Source organism: Phasianus colchicus, chromosome 39 (assembly GCF_987193195.1).
Source record: "Phasianus colchicus chromosome 39, bPhaCol1.hap1.1, whole genome shotgun sequence".
Lineage (NCBI taxonomy): Eukaryota > Metazoa > Chordata > Aves > Galliformes > Phasianidae > Phasianus > Phasianus colchicus.
Genome location: NC_143474.1, coordinates 423,275 through 441,611, shown reverse-complemented (window position 1 = coordinate 441,611; position 18,337 = coordinate 423,275). Strand labels below are relative to the sequence as shown.

The following is an 18,337-nucleotide window of genomic DNA, read 5'->3' as shown; positions in this document are numbered from 1 at the left end:
GCTCCTTTGGCTGAGGGAGGCGACCCATCGTGCCACTGTTTGTGCTTGGGCCACCCCTGTCTTAGGAAGGTGGGTCAGACCTTTCACCCACCCCTGAATCGGCAGAGTGGTCTTCACTATAACTTCAGCCGTCTGGGTTATTGGCTCTACTGCCTGGAATGCTGAATAGGCAGCCAATAACTGTTTTTCAATCATACTGCATCTTTCTTCTGCTCCATGCCAGACCTGAGACCAGAAACCAATGGGGGTCCAAACAGAACTCTGGCGTTGCCACAGGCCCCAACCAAAGCCGTCTTGAGTAACGTGAACATCCAACTCAGCTGGGAGGGTAGGATCAAATATACCCAATGCCTGGGCTTGTTTAACTGCCAGTTTTGCCTGTTGGAAAGCATCCTGTTCTGTTTTCCCCCAGTCCCACAGCTGCCCCTTTTTTGTGAGTCTGTACAGCGGCCTTAGCAGCTGCGCTAGGTGAGGTATAAAGGAACGCCAGTAACCCAGTATACCTGGAAACTCTTGCAGCTGCTTCGATGTTGTAGGGACTGGGAACACCTGAATCTTATCTATGACAGCACTGGGCAGTACTTTGGTCTTTCCTGACCAAACCACCCCCAGGAATTTTACAGACAGGCCCGGACCTTGCACCTTCTGGGGATTTATAGCCCACCCTCTCTGTTGTAAATAGGCAGTTAATGAATCTGCCACCTGCCCTACTGCCTCCAGTGTGTCGGATGTCAGCAGGAGATCATCAATATAACGATACAGGTTAACATCATCAGGTTTTTTCCAATCAGCCAGGTCATATGGCACTAGATTGTGACAATACGTTGGTGAATGCACGTACCCCTGTGGCAGGACCTGAAAGGTCCACTGCCTGCCTCCCCACGTAAACGCAAACTGATCTTGCGATTCCTCAGCAATTGGGATACTGAAGAACACATTTCCCAAATCTAGGACACAATGATAGGTTTTTATCTCCTTACTCAATGTGTCCATTAGGGAGGCAATATTGGGTACGGCTGCATGAACAGGCAGCATGACCTTATTTAACTCTCTGTAATCCACTGTCATTCTCCACGTGCCATCCGACTTCCGCACTGGCCATATGGGGGAATTATATGGGCTGTGTGCAGGTCTGATAATGCACACTTTTTCTAATTCCTGCACCGTTCCCCATATTTCATCTTGCCCACCCGGAGTCTGTACTGCCTTACATCAGTAATCCGGCGCGGTTTCGGCAGGCAAATAGGCCCATGTTTCGCATGGCCTCTTAATATTGCCTGCACTGCCTGGACACTGATACATCTCTGTCCAAGTCTGAACTCTCCCACAGTTGTCTGGAGAGCCAGACCCCATAGAATATCTATGCCCAGGATGTATTCCTGGACTGGGGCAATAAACACCTTGTACTCCTAGGGTGGGAAACGCCCAACCCCCAGTTTCAACCATGTTTGGGTGACAGGAATAGTCTGTCCCCCAAAGCCACCAGTCATCACTCTGTCTCCATCAAATTTGGTTGGATCTCTGTAGATAATTGATGTTTCTGATCCAGTGTCCACTAATGCCATAACTCTTTGAATATTTTTTTGGGACCAATAAATCGTTAATTCTACACAGGGCCTCCGATCCCGTCTGGAGGCCCTAGGAGGACTAGCATCCCTCGTCACACCATGAATTGAGCTATGGCCAATTCTTTTGCTTCCGGTGGCTCAGCATCATGGCCTGGGACACCTGAGGCGGCTTTTTTTTCTATTAGGAACAATGAAAACTTCTAGGTTCCATGTCGTTGTCGGCATTCTCTCTATAACCCTTACCCTTGGTTTCTTAGGGTAGTTATGAAATTTTTGGTTGTCCTTTAGCTGTCTCCAAAGCTGGAGAAGGACATGGTTGGGCTGGTGGTCAATCTTAGCAAATTGGACCCCAGTCTGAATTAAATCATTAAACATTTGTTTTCGGGAGACCCTTATGGGTCCCGATTGAGGAGCTCGAGTAGCCGGCATTTTGGTTTTAGTCACTGGCAGGACCTCAGCTTCTTCTAGTGACCGAACGTTGCACCTTGTCCGCAGGCGTTCTGTTTCTCCTAGGTCGGCCACTAACTGGGCTGCCTGCTGGACTACTGCTTCTGAGCCCACCAGGGGATTTAATATAGAGACCAGAGTACCATACAGATGAGAGGGAGCTTGCTGTAGAATTAACTCTCTCATCCCTGCTGAGAATTTGACCATATCAGGGCCATCAAATGTGTCTTCATAAATTGCTTCCCTTACGCCTAGTTCGCGGATGTAATTTTGAAGGTCCTCCATGGAGGACCACATCCCTGTATGTAGAGGTATATCAGATTGATTGGGCCATACCATACGGCAGGCCGCCATCAACCATTCCATTATAGAATGGTTTTCATCAAGATATTGATTACCCGCATATAACCTCTGCCTGAGAGCAGGAGGGACAGTCATGGTGGCCAACTCGGCTATTTCCGGACCATTCACCAAAACATTTTCTGCCCCAGAATCCCACAGTCTCAATAACCAAGCTGGCACCCTTCCTCTCTAAGTTTCTGCCGAAATCACTGTACTAAATCCATCAACTCTGTTGCCATGTACGGCTGGGCTGTTACATGCAAGTGAGTCTGGGCAGGGGGCTACTGATCAGGCGGCACCCATGCCGGTCTGTCCTGTCCTTCTTTTGTTTTCTGAGTTATGACAGGACAGACTTCTAGTGGATCTGTCCAAATCGGAGATTGGAGATCTGATTTAGATGTTTTATTTTCCTGCTCAACACAGTCTGTTGTTTCAGGAGTCTGGCCATTGTTTATTGAGATGTTACGACCTTGACCTATCGGAAGATGCAGAGTTGGTTTTTTCCCTGTTAATATGCCAAGTTCTTGCCCTAACTTTTCAATACGATCTTTCAAAAGTTCATTTTCATTCACTAAAGTAATATTCCTGATTTCAGCATGATTTAAAGCATTTAATAGTGGCCATGCCACTGTGGAGGCAGCTAATGGTCTTTCTTTGGCACAGTGCAGCAGCCCTGGGAACACCATTTGCAGCTGGCTGAGATGTTTCCTGATGGGTTTAGCAGATGAGCCCACAGAGGTCTCTCAGAGAGGTGGTTCTGCAGCATCTCCTTGAGCTGTGGTAGGTTTCTGTAGTGTTTGTGAAAGCTTTTGCTTTTTAGAAATACACCAAACTCTCTGAGCCAGATGGTGAGCCCGAGAAGAAGATCTGGGTAGCTCAGCCGAATCTCTAACTCAGAGCATTTCTCCCCACTCTGTTTGTGTTGCCTGTTTCTGGCTTGATAATCTCATGCTGTCGATGCCTCCACTTTCCATTAAGAATTTACAGGTGACTGATGGATGGCAGCTGTGGCCCATTGGGACTGGGGACTCCAGGGGTTCCTATTCTGATTTTTTGGAGGGGGTCTTATTGGGGTTGGGCAGTCCTATTGTGGTTGGGGGGCCCATTGGGCTGTAGGGCTCTCTGGGCTCCTGTTTTACTGTGGGGAGTCCTATGGGGATTGGGAGGGGCTGATGGTTCCCACATGTCCTGCCTTTTCTGGGGGTGCTTATTGGATTTAGGAGGATGAGAGGAGTCCCATTGGGCTTGGGAATCTTGGGGGTGCTGTGGGGAAGTCTCTGGACTCTCACGACGGGCTAGAGATGTAACAGCACATCAATGTGGTTAAAAGCTGTTAGTCTGCTTTACTGTTAAGCACTACTCTATTTATACAGTTCTACACGTTAAGTATGGCTAGTGAGCTGTGTAGGGTCAGCTGGGGCAGCACGAGTGCCACTCTGCTCTGCTCCCAGATTTGACAGAATGGAATTCAGGTTGGTACAGATGGAAGAGTTAACTGGGTCTGTGGTCTTCTGAAGATCTTCAATCAATTCATGGAGTTGAAGCAACTCAAACATCTCCTTATTGCTCCTGAAAAAGATTTTGCATAAAACAGTTGACGTTTGACCATTGAAAATCAGCGAGTTACAGCAATACAGGAAAGGCACTACAGAAAATGACTTACTGTATGAGGAAAAACTGGCATTACTTTGGGAGTTTTGTATAATTCTGTCTTCCAGCTGAAAGTTCTCAAGGGACAGAGAGAAAAATCTTGGCAAAAATCATCAGGTACTGTACTTTCACTTGACTAAGTGCTATTGAGACACCGTATAATGAAAGCCTTAGGAAAGGTGTGAGGGGATTTCCCCAGTGAAAAGTACAAATTCAGCAATGGGAGGTGTTCAGAAAATCCAGAACAATACCAAGGCAAACTTAACAATGACATGCTACAAAGCCAGTGACAAAAAGATAGAATTCACCTTCAGAAGTATTTCAAAGTCCAGTTAAAAAGATTCACGGCACTGGCTGTAAGATCATCTTCATTAAAAGCAACAATTAAAAACAATCTGGATTTCTGGGCTAACTTTTCTGTTAGTTTACTTCCAATGACAGCTGTGATTCAAACCAGGGTATTTCACAGGAAAACACTGCCTTCCCAGAGTTCAGATTTGTTCCTAAGAAAACCCAACAAATCCCAGAGCTCTGGAAATCATGAACTCTAAGGGAAACAACAGCTGAGCTCAGATGCCTGCTTTGGGAAACGAAACAATCCCATTAGGTAACGCACCCATGAAACCCAGCAGCACGCTTCCACTGACACAATAAAGATCTCTGTTACAATCAACCAATCCCAATAAGCAATGGCAACCTCTGTTCTAAAGTTTAACAATCCCCCAAAAGCCTGAACTGCCTCGTGGCTATAAACTGTGTTTTATCTGGAAAATGTCAGTTCTGTCCATCTCCATTGTCACGTGCAAGACTAAAAGTCCAGAGGTTTTTATCAAGGAAAATGTTTTGTTACAGGTAACTGCTAACAAAAAATGTCCAGCATTGTCTGCACTGGAGCAAGCAAACAGCAGAGCAGAGGTTTTGAAGGAGGAAGAGAAAGGTTACCACGTGTACTGATCTCTACAATAACCAACAGAAGAATGGCAGGAAGAAATTACCTTATAGCAGAGAGGTGCTGCAGTACACCCAGGAGCTTCCCCATGTTTGGAGTGTCTAGCCTGGAGTTATGAAGCAAGGCAGAGCAGTGATGGAAAAAGGACTGGTTACTGCAGGCTGCCAGGAAGGGCTGTAAGGGACCTGCAAAAGAAAAGGGCCTTAAAATCGCTCCACAGAAGTTGGGGCAGAACAAAGTAGACCGGTAACTGATGGCTTCTGAGGGCTTCATATGCAACCATGAGAACAACGGAATAACTGGGCTGGTTCTGGGCACGTGGGGCACAACTCAGGCAGGACAAGGAATGGCGTGGCATTGGCTGCACCTACAAAGGACCCAGTGCCATCCTCCTGACGCGGAGTACATCTTACCAAGCATTACACCACGCACTGAAGGCAACAGTATCTGTGGGCAATTGCTAGCTGGCACTGTCAGATGCACAAACTGACCTTCAGTGCAGAAGTGGCACTGTGTGAAGAGGCAGCAGCCCGGGCAGTCTGTGTCTGCAGGGTGCGTACCAAAAAGCCATCCTGAACGCATTCCTGCCTGTCAGTAAGCCCCCAGAGATACGGTCAGCAACTAAAGAGCCAAATCAAAGTGACAGAAGGCATACCGTAGCTTTACAGTCCAGCTTGTGTCTAGCACTTAGAGGTATGTTTTGTCAGAGCAGTCCAATGCTTTGGTCAATTAGTGCTACAGAGCAGAAGCAGACAGTGACTTGTGTGTGGGCAATTGATTCTACCAGAGAGAAAAGCACTGCAGAAAGCTTATCTCCAGCTGCTGAGAAATAATTCCCAGTGCTATGTCAGCTCAATGAAGCATTGCTCCTCCTTCCCCAGGGAGGATCCTGCATGAGAAGCAACATGGCAAAACATGACCCTCTCACAACGTTACTCCATTATCCTTCCAAACCGAGGCATCTAGCATCTCAAAAGGACTCCTGCCAGATGCACTGCTGGTGGAATTCTTCTTCCAAGTCATGCCAGATCCTGCTCAGGTTTCATGTTACAGTTGTCTGTTCCTTAATTACTTTATTACCAAGGAAAGCTATGAGGAATTTAAGGAAATGCTTCTGCCACTTGCCTCGCTACAGAACATCTCATAACTCAGTGCTGGGGTTGCTGACAGTGAGAAGGAGAGATGCACAGTTGAGAAATGCACCTTGTAACTCCAGTGACTGTACATGACACAAATGAATGCTAGTGACAGATTAGGGTATTTACAGAGAAGAATCACACTGCTTTGTATTTGGCACTTCTGTTTACCTCACTTGTTTTCATCAAAACTTTATATCCTTACTTAAAATACAAATATATCCCAGCTTACCAGATTCTGTGGTCATCGGAAGTAAGCCATCAAGAGCACCAGAAAGCTGTTGCTTGGTGGATGTATTTAGGTGACGTAGCAAGACGGGCACACACTGGTATCTCAAAAAAAAGGTCTTTCCTTCACCAGTCCTCAAGTCCCTGGTAAGGGAACAAAATGCCTGCTCCAGGTAATTCACTGGAAGGGAGTAGAAAACAAGCAATACAGTTTCTACAGTCACAGTTCTGTTAAGCAATATGTGAATATTTATCCTCAGAATTACTTAAACAAATATATACTACTAAAAAAAAGGCAAATGGCTGAAATGTTTCTAACTTTAAAGACATCCTCTGCCTCATTTTCTTCCTTAAAAAATGATTGGGAGTGGACAAAAAGACCAGCTACAACTTATACACCAAAGAAGAAAGAAAAGAAGTTGGAAACTGGATAGTTTCAGACCATGTAGGCTTCAACATCTGGGAAGCCTCTACTGAAGGAATAAAGGGCTCATTCATCTGAATAAGAGCCATGATTTCAGGACAGCAGCTACTGCCATTCCTTTCCATCCAAAGCTGCAGTTGAACTTTCACTGCATCTATTTCACGCAGCCGTCCATTCGTTCTGCAGTGCACTAAATGATGCAGAGAATTCAGATCAAGGCAAACAATCCAATCTTCTTCATTTCCTGATGTGAAATCTTTCTCAGGTTCTCGGAATAGCACTGATCACCTGGTAAAGTACAAAGGAAAACCTTCCTCCACCGGCAAAAGCTTAATTACAGTGCCATCTGCTGGAGACAGACATCTTGAGGACATATGCTTTCTCAGACGTACCCATGAACACCATACATCTCTATCATCTATCTGTCCACGGATCTATAAAGGCAGAAGTAGAACATTTAGAGCTAACTATGCCAGAAAAGAAACGCTTGGCACTGCAGCTGACCAGCCTTTCAAGGGACAGGTGAAAAATCTGTCAGCTTAAAGAGGACAGTGATATTCTAGAACCAGTTGAAATTTGCTGCTTATTTCACTTGACAGAAGAGGAAGTGCTGTATCATTACGTGCAGTAAAGATCTTGGCTACTGCTGTAGCAATAGCTTGAAAGAATTACTGCCACCTCTCTTCTCCTTTATCACGCCGGCCATCTCTCCGATTAAAATACATGCTATTAAAATGGCCACATAAATTACAACAGGAAATGAATCATGGCAAGGTTCGTATTTGTTTCAGTACATTTGGCTGGACAAGGAGGTATCATTCAAGGGAAACTCCCTTCATAGGAAGGCATCATGGACACTTTGGTATCATGGAACTGCTGGGCTTTGTCCAGGTACACGCCTGGAAAAAAATAACACTGACAGAAAACTAAAAGGAAAATGAAGGGATCAAAAAATAATCATAGAATCATAATAAAAAGATCCAGTAAAACCCAGAGCTTACCTCGTGTCTCTACTGTAAGCACAACCATAGTTGAGACAAACCTCATAGGCATAAAGGGACTTGTAAAGAAGAGTGCTGATGTGGATTTGCTCTTTGCACAGCGGCTGGAAGAACTGTGCACATCTCCATTACTTCTTATGCCCGTGAAAATATCTTCAGCAAGTCCCGACATTGTTTCTGCCATTGCTGGGGCCTGTATCAAACAGTGTGCACGGTGAGTGTAAGCATGAAAGCACACGAAGCTCCATCTACTCTGTTCCCCCAGGGATGACGTGTGAAATAGCAAATGGTTCGATCGTGCATCACAACAGAATCTGCACAGAGGATACTGCTCGCGTTACAAAAGCAACAGAATGCCATCAGCACAGGGCCTTATCAACACTAACTGCACAAAGAGACTGGGGAGAGAGGGCCCGTGATGTGCTGACGTTCTTTGAGCTGCCTCTGGTTGCAGAGCAAACCCATTTCAGTCAGTGCTACCTGTGCTGTTCTGTGCAGATGCCTGAAGTCATGAGCTGCAGAAGCATTTGCAGATCTAAACATGAATGTTAAGAACTCTGTTCAGGTAAGGTACAGTAATTCCCATTTTCATCATAAACTGTGCAGAAATATTACTTCAGAATCAAACTTGACAGTACGATCATTTAACAGAGCTTCTCCTTGTCAAGAGAAACAACAATTAATTCAGTGGGACATTCAGCAGAGAACAAAGCCAAAGTTCCCATGCTGCTTTGCCACAATTTGCCATCAATTTCAGCTGGTCTCACACAGAAAGTGAACAAAAATGTGATTTCTTTCCTGACTCCCAAGTCTGCTAGGCACATTTATAAAAATGCATTTCCTGAGATGCTTAGACACCATTGCAACAACGATCGCATATGTGTGTAAAAATATGTTTTGATACACAGTGCAAAAATCTATAAATTGATCTCAGAAAGTTCAGTTTATGAGAAGTGTGGGTTTTTTTGCCATACTTTTCCATACGATCTGTGCACCATTTCCAGATCGCAGGGAATCATCTGGCTGCCAGGGACAGCAGCAAAACTACACTGGCCCAGCTCTCCCTCTCTTTTTCCTGACCTTCCACAGCGCTGTCACACAGACAGGAATATCGACCACGCAGCACGTGACAGAAAACCAGAAGTTAGGAACACCCGTCCCCTGTTTGGGCTCTTCAGTTCCACAAAACCAGAGGGATCCGTACGGACTCACAGCGCTGGGCTCCTTGTAAATCTACCAAGGGCTCAGCAGTTTGAAGAGCGCACAGCCCTGGCTACACCAAAGCAGATGGCACAGCTCTTTCTGCTCCTCCTTCAACCCTGGCCAGGTTTCAGGGAGAAAACCGAGAGGAGAAAAGGAAAACGCGTGTTCCACCTGACTGCTGCGTACCCTCGTTTCTCCAAGGGCATCAAGGCTGGACGTGCTTGCAGTGGCTCTGCAGACCTCACCTCCGGGGTGGACACATCGCCGTATGAGTTCCCAACTGCTGGGACGGCTTCTCCAGATCCTTCCTGCAACCGGGGCTCCCCAGCAACTGTGAATCTGGATGATGATAAAGGAGCAGGGCAACTGGTGATGCATCTTTCTTAATCACTATCATACGCTACATGTCATTATATTATGACGTGGCAATGATCAGACCCACTGCACTGCTTATTTCCCTTCCTGCTAAGCTAATCTTTTCACTTTAGGGCACTGCTTTGTTTTTGTATTGTTTTGAAATTGACAATAACATAAGCCTATGCCTGTCCTTGGTGTCTGCGTCCTTCCTGTTGACCCAGTCAATAGGCAAAAATAAATAAATAAATAAAACGTAAGTGAAGGTAAGGCCGGGCAAGGGAAGTTAAGGAAACGGGGAAGGGGAGGGAAGAGGACAGGGGAGTGAAGGGAAAAAATAACAAAAACCTCTCTGGAGGAGGACCAACGCCTTAAAAGCATGCCCAGAAGGATACAAGGAATTTGCAAACCAGACCAAAGTTCTCAGTCCTTACCCCGGCGTTCTCTGAGGCTCCTACCCACCATTAAAACTCATCAGCATGAAACATCTTCAGAAACAAGCAAACAACAACCAACCAACCAAACCAAAAACCCATATCACGTATTTTGGGGTGGTGCCGTTCCAGAATGGCAGCCATTCAGAACGGTGCCATTCCAAGTCCACCCCATACCCAGAGCCCATCCCATCCACATCCCATTGCCCAATATCCCATCCCATATCCATCCCATATCCGTATCCCCACATCCCAGGCCCAAATCTCACATTCCCATCCCACATTCAACATCCCAACCCCACATCCTACATCCCACATCCCAATTCCAAATCTCATTCCCAGCCCCTCCTCCCGAGCCCATCACCCACCTGTCCATCTCATTCCCTCATCCCAGCCGCAATCCCACAACCCCGATCCCGATCCCATCCCCTATGGCAACAGAGAGCACCCCGAGGCCCCCCCACAGCCGCTCTGCCCCGCCCCCGGCCTCTCACTGGTCAGGGGCAGTTCCGGCCCGTTCGTGCCTCTCATTGGTCAGCGGCAGCGCCGCCGGCTCCGATTGGCTGAGGCGCGGCGCGCGGGAACGGCCGTTGGCAGCCGGCTCTCCCCTCAGGCGGTGCCGGTCCCACAGCCGCTGCGCGCCGGAGCTGTCCGGGCAGCACCGAGACGGAACCGCGGCGCGACGGGAGCGGTGCTGAGGACAGCGGCGCCGGAGCCGGGAGGGACGGAGAGCGGCGCCGGGCCGGGGAGGGAACCCTGCGCGGCCATAAGGGCCCCATCCAATCTGGCCTTGAACACCTCCAGGGATGGATGGGGCATCCACAACCTCCTTGGGCAGCCTGTTCCAGCCTGTTCCACCACTCTCTCTGTAAAGAATTTCCCCCTGACATCCAACCTAAATCTCCCCTCCCTCAACTTAAAACCATTTCCTCTCGTCCTGCAGTTATCAACCCTTTCAAAGAGTTGATTCCCCTCCTGCTTGTAGGCTCCCTTTAGGTACTGAAAGGCTGCAGTGAGGTCACCCCGCAGCCTTCTTTTCTCCGGGCTTTCCTCCCTCAGCCTGTCCTCATAGGGGAGGTGCTCCAGTCCCCTGATCATCTTCGTGGCCCTCCTCTGCACCCTCTCCAACAGCTCCCTGTCTTTCTTGTACTGGGGGCTCCAGACCTGGACGCAGTGCTGCAGATGGGGCCTCACAAGAGCAGAGTAGAGGGGAACAATCACCTCCCTGTCCCTGCTGGCCACCCCTCTTCTGATGGAGCCCAGGATCCCATTTGCCTTCCAAGCCGCAAGGGCACACTGCTGCCTCATGTTAAGTTTTTCATCTATCAAGACCCCCAGAATATGGGGCCGGAGGGAGCAGTGGGAGGGCTGTGGGTGTGATATGGAGAAACAGGTGCGTGATAGGGGTCTGCAGAGGGGTATAGGTGGGACATATGAGGTATTAAAGGCTGTAGGGGAGCTCTAGGGGGCCCAAGAGATGCGGGCTGTGGGCTAGGCAGCGGGCAGGAGTGCTGGCCAGAAGCAAGCATCTCTTGGAGGAAGGCAAAGGGCGGAGGAGGTTGAAGGGGAGCTACCGGGCACGGGCTTGCTCAGCAAGGGGAGCAGAAGCCTGAAGGGCACGAGAGGGGAATAGAGAAGGGCAGGCAGTGGGCGTGAAGTTGTGAGCAGAGCTGAGAGGCACTTGGCAGAGCAGCAAGCAGAGCAGGCAAGTGTTGAGATTTGGTGTGAATAGCAGCAAAAGCCAAGAGCATGAAGAAGAAGGAAGTGAGGAGAAGGTAAGTGAAGGGCAGGCAGGTAATGGTAGGCTAAGGCAGGGGGAAGTGGAGGGGCAAGGGAGGTGAGGGTAAGGGAGAAAAGAGGGGATGGGAGAAGAGGAGGGGAGGGGGGGTTGAGGGGAGGGTTAAAGGAAAACTTATGATTAAAATCAGAAAAAAAAGAGAGAAAGAAAAAAGAGAAAAAAATGAGGAAAAAATGAGGAGAAAATCCAGAGGGGAAAAAAAAACCAAAAAAAGATTAAAGGAAATGCGAAAAAGAGGAAAAAAAAGAGAAAAATAAAAAAGAAAACAAAGAAAAAAAGATGAAAAATAGAAAAAAGAAAAAGGAAAAAGAAAGAGACAAAATAGAGAAAAGAAAAAAGAATATATAATAAAAATAAGAAAAAAGATGAAAAGAGAAAACAAAAAAATGAAAAAAAGAGCAAAAAAAGAAATTAAGAAAGATAAAAGAAAAAGAGTAATGAAAAAAGAAAAAAAGTATTTAATGGAAAAAACAAAAAAGAAAAATGAAAAAGAAAATAAAAGGAGAAAAAAAAAGAAGAGAGAGAAAATAATATATGAAAAGAGGAAAAAGGACTAAAAGAAGAAAAGAGAAGAAAGGCAAAGAGAATAGAAGAAAAAAGCCAAGTAAAAAGTGAAGAATAAGAGCTAAGAAAAGAATGGCTGGCAAGAAATATGGAGAGAGCAATGCATAGCGTTGCAAAGGAAAGCAAGGCAAGGGAATCCAGAAGAATTCAGTGAAGAGCAGGAGAGGTAAGTTTGGCAGAAGGCAAGGGGGAAGGGGAGGGGAAAGGGAGAAAAGAGGGGGAAGGGGAGGGGAGGGGAGGGAAAGCGAAGGAGGGGAGGAGAGGGGAGAGGAGAGGAAGGAGAAAATGAGAGGTAGGGGTGAGGGGAGGGGAGAGTGGGTGGGGTGGGAGGGTTGAAGGGGAAATGTCACTGAAGAACCGGCTTCTGTTTGGGCATTAAAAGAGAAAAGTGAATCTCTGCATCTGCATGAAGCAGTCAAAACAACACTGAAGTGATTTTCTTTCTCCTTTGACAGCGTCTCTGTCTCTTTAATGTCCCCTCCCAGCCGAGCCATTCCCCATTTCCGTGCTGTCCATGTGACATCAGTGGTCTCCTGCTGCTCTAGATGCCTGGGAATCCTCCCCAGCACGACAGCACACACAGCAAGCCCAGGGGGAAGCTGGCCCTGGTGGCGGAACAGATGTGCATCGTGGGGACGTGGGGTCACAACGCCCCGCCTGGTGCCGTGAGCTCACAATGCTCAGCGTGTGCCCCAGGCGTTCTGTGCCGCCCAGCAGCACTCGCTGTGGCTGCAGCGGTGGTGGTGGCAGCATGGCACGAGTGTGGGGGGCCACGGCCCCTGCCCGCCTTGCTCTCCTCCTCCTCCTCATGGCCATATGTTCCCAGGAGACTTGTGCTGCTCCGTGGCGAGCGCCAGCAGCAGGTGGGTGGGCAGAGATGGGGCCAAAACCGAGTGGCGGCGAGGGCGAGAGCTCCGGGCTCTTGTCCCCGTGTGCTGCCCTGGGGCTGCCTTCCGTGGGGGTGTTGGGATGGGGGGACAGGCAGCAGCGCAGGAGCCGGGCGAGGGCGTGAGGAAGCAGTGCTCTGCAGGGCTGGCTCCAGCCGTGCCGGGCCGTGGCTCTGCTGCTGGCTGAGCACGCTCTTCGCCCGGGGGTGACCGAGGGGGAGCTCAGAAGATGTGTGCTGGGAAAAGCGGGAGCATTTCTGCTCCGGCTTCCCGGTGCTCCCCATAGATGAATCCTGGTTCCCAGCAGAGACCCCCGGCTGGAGCCCAGATGGCTTCAGGTGTCTTTACTTGGTGTGCTCTTCCACACGGTCCCGGAGCGCTGTTGCACATGGCCTGGAGAGCTTCGGGAAGCTGCCCAGTGCCAGGCTCCAGGTCACCCTGTAGCTTTGGCAGTCACGGCCTGAGTCTGCCATCCCATTAGCTGAGCCCTCCCCCATCACTAAGGGAGGAGATGACAACATGCCATGGGAACATCCCTCTTCTGTTCTTGATTCTAGATGATGGTGCTCCATATGCAGACGGTCGGGCGATGACTACTTTTGTGCCTCAGGGGAAACCCAGAGGTAAGTTGTGAGTGTCTGCTTCCTTGAAGGCAGAAAAGTTCGTGCCGTCATAGTTTATTTGGGTACTCAGGAACCTCCAAGGGTCTTTCAAGTCTCTTTGTGCCTCAAAGGCTGTACACAGATCAGTCCTGAGTATTTCTTTATTTGGAGAGTTGTCACGTATCTGTGGGAAGGCAGCCCTTGCCACTTTTTGGAGGAGAGAACCTCTACGTTTGCTGTTTGGGCCATGTCATTCCCTGACCTGCAGCCAGTCCTCGCAGGTCACTGCAGAAAAAAACCCCAGGCCCCAAGGTGCAGTGGAAGCTCTCCTCACTTGTGTCTGATCACCTCTGTGCCTGCAGGGCCTCTTGGTGAATTACCAGAGCCGAATCCTGGTCCTGAGCCTGGGCTGGATGCCAGGGGTAAGTCACCAGCCTTCATCTCACGCTCTCTGCTCATATGTGGTTGTGGTAGTTCAGGAAGGCTTCAGCGTTTCGCTGCCCGGTGATTTCTACTCCACAAGAAGCCTGGGTGCCAGCCAACTGCCCACCTCTCCAGCTTGGCAACTTTCGACCCAAGCCTGGGTGCCACGTCGTCAGCTGAGCCCCTTCCAGTCACTGCAGGTCCCTAAGGAAGAGAGAGATCACAACACACCATGGCAATGTTTCTCCTTACAGCTGCGCCTGTAAGCAGTGTCTTGCCAAAGGCTCAGCATAATCTGCTCCATAAGCCTCCGATGGGCTATCCCAAAGGAAAGGGCCTTTAGATCTTCCCTTCCCCTTGCAGCCCCTTCCCTTCTGCAGACAGTTCCACACATGGTTCCTTCTTGGACTGGCACGGTGCTGCTGCAGGCACCCAGCAGCTATTTGCCAGCTGCTGCTGTGTAGCAGGGAGAGAAGAGCGCTGTGGAGCAAACCTGGCATTGCAGTCTGAACAAGTACCTGGCCATGTCTGACAGGAGCTGCTCTGTGTTTGTGTACAGGTGCGGGTGGAGTCGAATGGTCTCCAGCTTCCCAGCTGAGCTCCAGGACAGAAGCCCCAGCAACTCGTATTGGTATGCCATGAGTTTTTGCTTCCTTTGAGAGATGCCAGCTCACAGTCCTGCTGTCAGCCAGGCATGTCTGCAGGTGTGAGTGAGAATGCACAGCTGCATGTGCGTGCCCTGTCCTCACACGATCCCCTGGCACCATCTGCTCTTCAGTGATGCTCTTGTGCAGCTGTGTAGATTGCAGTGTGTGGTGGGAAGTTCTCCTCATGCTTTGGGTGCAGAATTGCTTCCAGGGAAGGCTGTGCCAAATCCTCGGCCGCTTCCTGTGCTGGAGCCCCACAAGCATCCCAGGGTGGCTGTTGTCTTTGTTGACTTCACCGAAGAGACCGCTCAGTTCAATGCTTTGTTTCTCTGAGATTTATCTTAATGCTTTCTGTTAAGGTCCTGGCGGATGGAAAGTGGCATGGATAGATGGAAAATATTCCAAGAGACTGTCCCATTTATTGATGAGAATCATGAAGAAGGAAGCACGTGGTGAGTGTATTTCTGTCTGTACCCTGATTAAACAGATCCACACGCTCTCCTTCTGCTCTAGTGAGATTTAGTCAGACAACTACCCAGCCTCAGGAGGCGAGGGTGGGCGAGTGCAAAAGGAGTCTTAGAGCGTGATGGAGAAGAAGGAGCAAATCCATGGCCCGGGAGGGTCTGGACCGTGGCAGAGCCAGAGTGTAAACAAAGCTGAGAGGCCAAAAAGAGGTTCCAGAGTGCCTTGATGTGCAGCGCCTTAGGGAGTTCCCTTTGCTTCGCTGGAATCAGGGAAGCATTGCAGCCCGAGGATTTTCACGTGTTCCTGGAGGCCAACAAAATGCAAGACAACATTTTTGGCCATGTCAGACCTCTTGTGAGACTGGCAGTAGGGCACGAGACACAGCAGTGAGCACATTGTTCCTCCAGGTGTGGAAGATGAAGGACGTGCAAACACCACAGAAGATCAAGTGTTACTGAAGTGCTGCCTGGCACTGACTGCAGCTTTCCTGGTTTCCATGCTGGCAGCCATGATAACGTTCTGTCTGCTTATCCGGCGATGGAGGCAGAGAAACCAGTGAGTTGTTGTTCACCCCCACCCCCATCCTGCCCAACTCTTTACTGTGGGGCTGCTGTGAGCCCGGAGGCACTTGTAGTTCCAGCAGCACAGAGGCCGGTTAGTTGTTGGCTAACGTGGTCTGAGATTTACGCTATCAGATGTTTGAATTGGCACGGCCGTTCCTGCAGCCCATTCTTAGTGCTGGGCCTGAAACAGGCTGAGAGCCGAGGGCGGCTCTTTGCCTTTGAGGAAGGAGAGCAGGGGCTCTCCTGTGCCCTCAGCACATTCCTCTCTCCGCAGGCGCCTCGCTGCAGCTGATGGAGCCCAGCACGATGTCCGCGGCCACAGTTTGCCCTCGTCCTGCTCTCCTCAAGGGGCCTGGCAGATGGACATGATGCCAACGGCCGTGACCACCTGCCCAGCGGCCGGATGGCACCACCAGGGCGGCCCCTGCCAGACCTGACAGCAGCCAGGCTCAGCTGCCCCCGCCTCGGGCCCCACAGCCCACCAGCCCAGGCTCTGCAGCCCGGGGGGCATTAACACCACCCCCCGTCCCCCACCGCCATCTTTCAGGGGACGGGAGGAACCCCCTTGGCTTGGAAACTTGTGCTCATCGGCCAGCACCCAAACAACGGCACCCTGGCGGATGAGCAACAGGCCCAGCAGCCCCCCAGCCGCCCTGGGCATCAAGACCCCCCCCCGTCCCCCATCACCATCCTTCGGGGGTCGGGAGCGGTCCCTCAGGGTGTCAGCCTGGCGGCAGCCACATCCTCAGGGAAGCTTGAGAGGCCTGGCAGCCCCCAGCACCACCTCTGCCTTCGCTCTCCCCTCCAGCATCCATCAGGGGATGGAAGCGAGCCCAGCAGAGTGTAGACTTGGGGACACTGTCCAGCCGACAGACAAGCGCTGCCTGGGGGAAGCCAACTGGCCCAGCAGCCCCCCGTCCCCTGGGCATCATCACCACCCTCCCACTCCCCTCCACCATCCTTCAGGAGGTGCGAGTGGCCCCCGTAGGTCGTCACTTCGGGGTCATTATCCAACACCCAGTTTGGGGCCATTATCCAAGACCCCAAAAACCACCCAGAATGCCAGGGGGAAGCATATCAGGCCCTGCAGCCCCCAGCCCTCCCAGCAACACCTCTGCCCTCCCACTCCTCTCCACCATCCATCAAGAGGTGGGAGCGGCCCCCTCAGGGGGGGCATCACGTAACACCTGTCAAACCACTGCCTGGGGGAAGTATGACAGGCACAGCGGCCCCCTGACCCCCGCCCCTTCCTCCCCCAGCATCACTTCTGCCCTCCCACTTCTCCACCATCAGTCAGGAGCTGGGAGCACCCCGTGTGTGGGTTTGGGGGCATCATCTGACAGCCAGAGAACCACAGCTGGCATCAACCGGGGCTTTCCAGCCTGTGCTGTGCCAATAAATAGAAAGTACCATCACAGTTGTCCACGCTGTACTGTTGTCATGGTCCACTGCCAGACCTTGTGTGCCACTTGGCATTGGCAGACAGCCACAGGTCGTGTGGGAATGGCTTTGAACTCCAAGAGTGGGAACTGAGGTCGATGTGTAGAGGAAATCCCTCCCCCAGAGGCAGCGAGGCCCTGGCCCAGGCTGCCCAGAGGCTGCGGGTGCCCTACGTCCCGGCTCGGGCAGGGGACAAGGGTGGCAGTGCATTATGCAAAAGCATCAGTGCTTCTGCGTGAGCTTTACCGGACAGCAGGCAATCATTTGCTCTGCAATAGGAACCAAGCAAGAACTATGAGCACATTTCCTCCCTCCTCTACTTCATTTTGCTTTGTGGGCTGGGCCGAGAATCTGAAAGTGGAGAGAGATGGGAGGAAGGCAGTGCTGCAAGCCTCGTATGCCTGCTGTCACTGCTCGCTCTGTGGCTGCAGTCGCCTTAGCAGAGGCACAGTCCGTTGTGCTGCCAGCAGTGCCCAGCTGCCATGACAGCACCCTGCAGCTCCTCTCCAGCACCTGCCCTAGGCCACTGATTTCTCAGCATCCTCCAGGAGGTGCAACATTCCCCTGTTTCCTCTCAGCTCTCAGCACTGCTGCACTCCTCAGGAGCTGTGGCCACAACCAAAGCAGCCGTCAGTCAGTCGGCTGTAAAAGCATCCCGGTCCTCTGCAAGAGGACACAGTGCTCCTCTTCTGACAGCTTCCCTCAGCAGCCCAGCGCTGAAATGCTTTGTGGGGTTCCTTTGAGCAAGCTGCTGAGGACAGAGGCAGTCACATCAGCTGCCTGTACATTTACTGGGAGCTGTTTTTATGTTCATCCCTGGTCAACACCACAGAGGGTTCTTTCTTTAACATCCTTATCATACCTTTTTAACTGTTTTCTAAAAAAGTTTTCAGCACTACAAATGATGATTTTTAAAACATCTGTATGGAATATAGATATTCCAAATGAATTAAAATAAAGAGGAAGGGAGGAAGGAAGGAGGATGAAGGGAGGAAGGGAGGAAGGAAGGAGGATGAAGGGAGGAAGGGAGGAAGGAAGGAGGATGAAGGCAGGAAGGGAGGAAGGAAGGAGGATGAAGGCAGGAAGGGAGGAAGGAAGGGAGGAAGGAAGCAAGGAAGGCAGGAAGGCAGGAAGGAAGGGAGGAAGGAAGCAAGGAAGGCAGGAAGGAAGGGAGGAAGGAAGGCAGGAAGGCAGGAAGGAAGGGAGGAAGGA

The 18,337-nt window shown here is 50.4% G+C and overlaps 3 protein-coding genes across 10 annotated transcripts in view; 2 read left to right on the top strand and 1 right to left on the bottom strand.

Annotated features, from left to right (window-relative positions):
* The window catches only part of LOC116243432 (uncharacterized), a 284,197-nt gene that overhangs the window by 13,366 nt on the left and 252,494 nt on the right, over positions 1 to 18,337 (top strand). The window lies entirely within an intron of this gene.
* LOC149913275 (coiled-coil domain-containing protein 138-like) lies at positions 3,676 to 10,192 on the bottom strand. 4 transcript variants are annotated; one of them, XR_016461339.1, is made up of 6 exons: positions 10,105 to 10,192; positions 9,135 to 9,287; positions 7,033 to 7,938; positions 6,325 to 6,501; positions 5,003 to 5,141; positions 3,676 to 3,926 (listed from the first exon to the last, which is right to left on the bottom strand). XR_016461339.1 is itself a non-coding variant. In XM_090130243.1 (6 exons), exons 3-6 carry the CDS (start codon positions 7,927 to 7,929, stop codon positions 3,740 to 3,742), a joined length of 687 nt encoding a protein of 228 aa, XP_089986369.1. In that variant the 5' UTR covers positions 7,930 to 7,938; positions 9,135 to 9,287; positions 10,105 to 10,192; the 3' UTR covers positions 3,676 to 3,739. The 4 variants fall into 4 exon arrangements, 3 of the variants coding, with proteins under 3 accessions (XP_089986369.1, XP_089986368.1, XP_089986367.1); XM_090130243.1 differs by having other exon boundaries at positions 7,746 to 7,938; XM_090130242.1 differs by having other exon boundaries at positions 7,746 to 7,938; positions 9,194 to 9,287.
* On the top strand, positions 11,170 to 17,098 carry LOC149913274 (uncharacterized). 2 transcript variants are annotated; one of them, XM_090130262.1, is made up of 8 exons: positions 11,170 to 12,264; positions 12,584 to 12,961; positions 13,543 to 13,608; positions 13,950 to 14,009; positions 14,570 to 14,641; positions 15,017 to 15,109; positions 15,530 to 15,677; positions 15,960 to 17,098. In XM_090130262.1, exons 2-8 carry the CDS (start codon positions 12,775 to 12,777, stop codon positions 16,120 to 16,122), a joined length of 789 nt encoding a protein of 262 aa, XP_089986388.1. In that variant the 5' UTR covers positions 11,170 to 12,264; positions 12,584 to 12,774; the 3' UTR covers positions 16,123 to 17,098. The 2 variants fall into 2 exon arrangements, with proteins under 2 accessions (XP_089986388.1, XP_089986387.1); XM_090130261.1 differs by having other exon boundaries at positions 11,177 to 12,264; positions 12,554 to 12,961.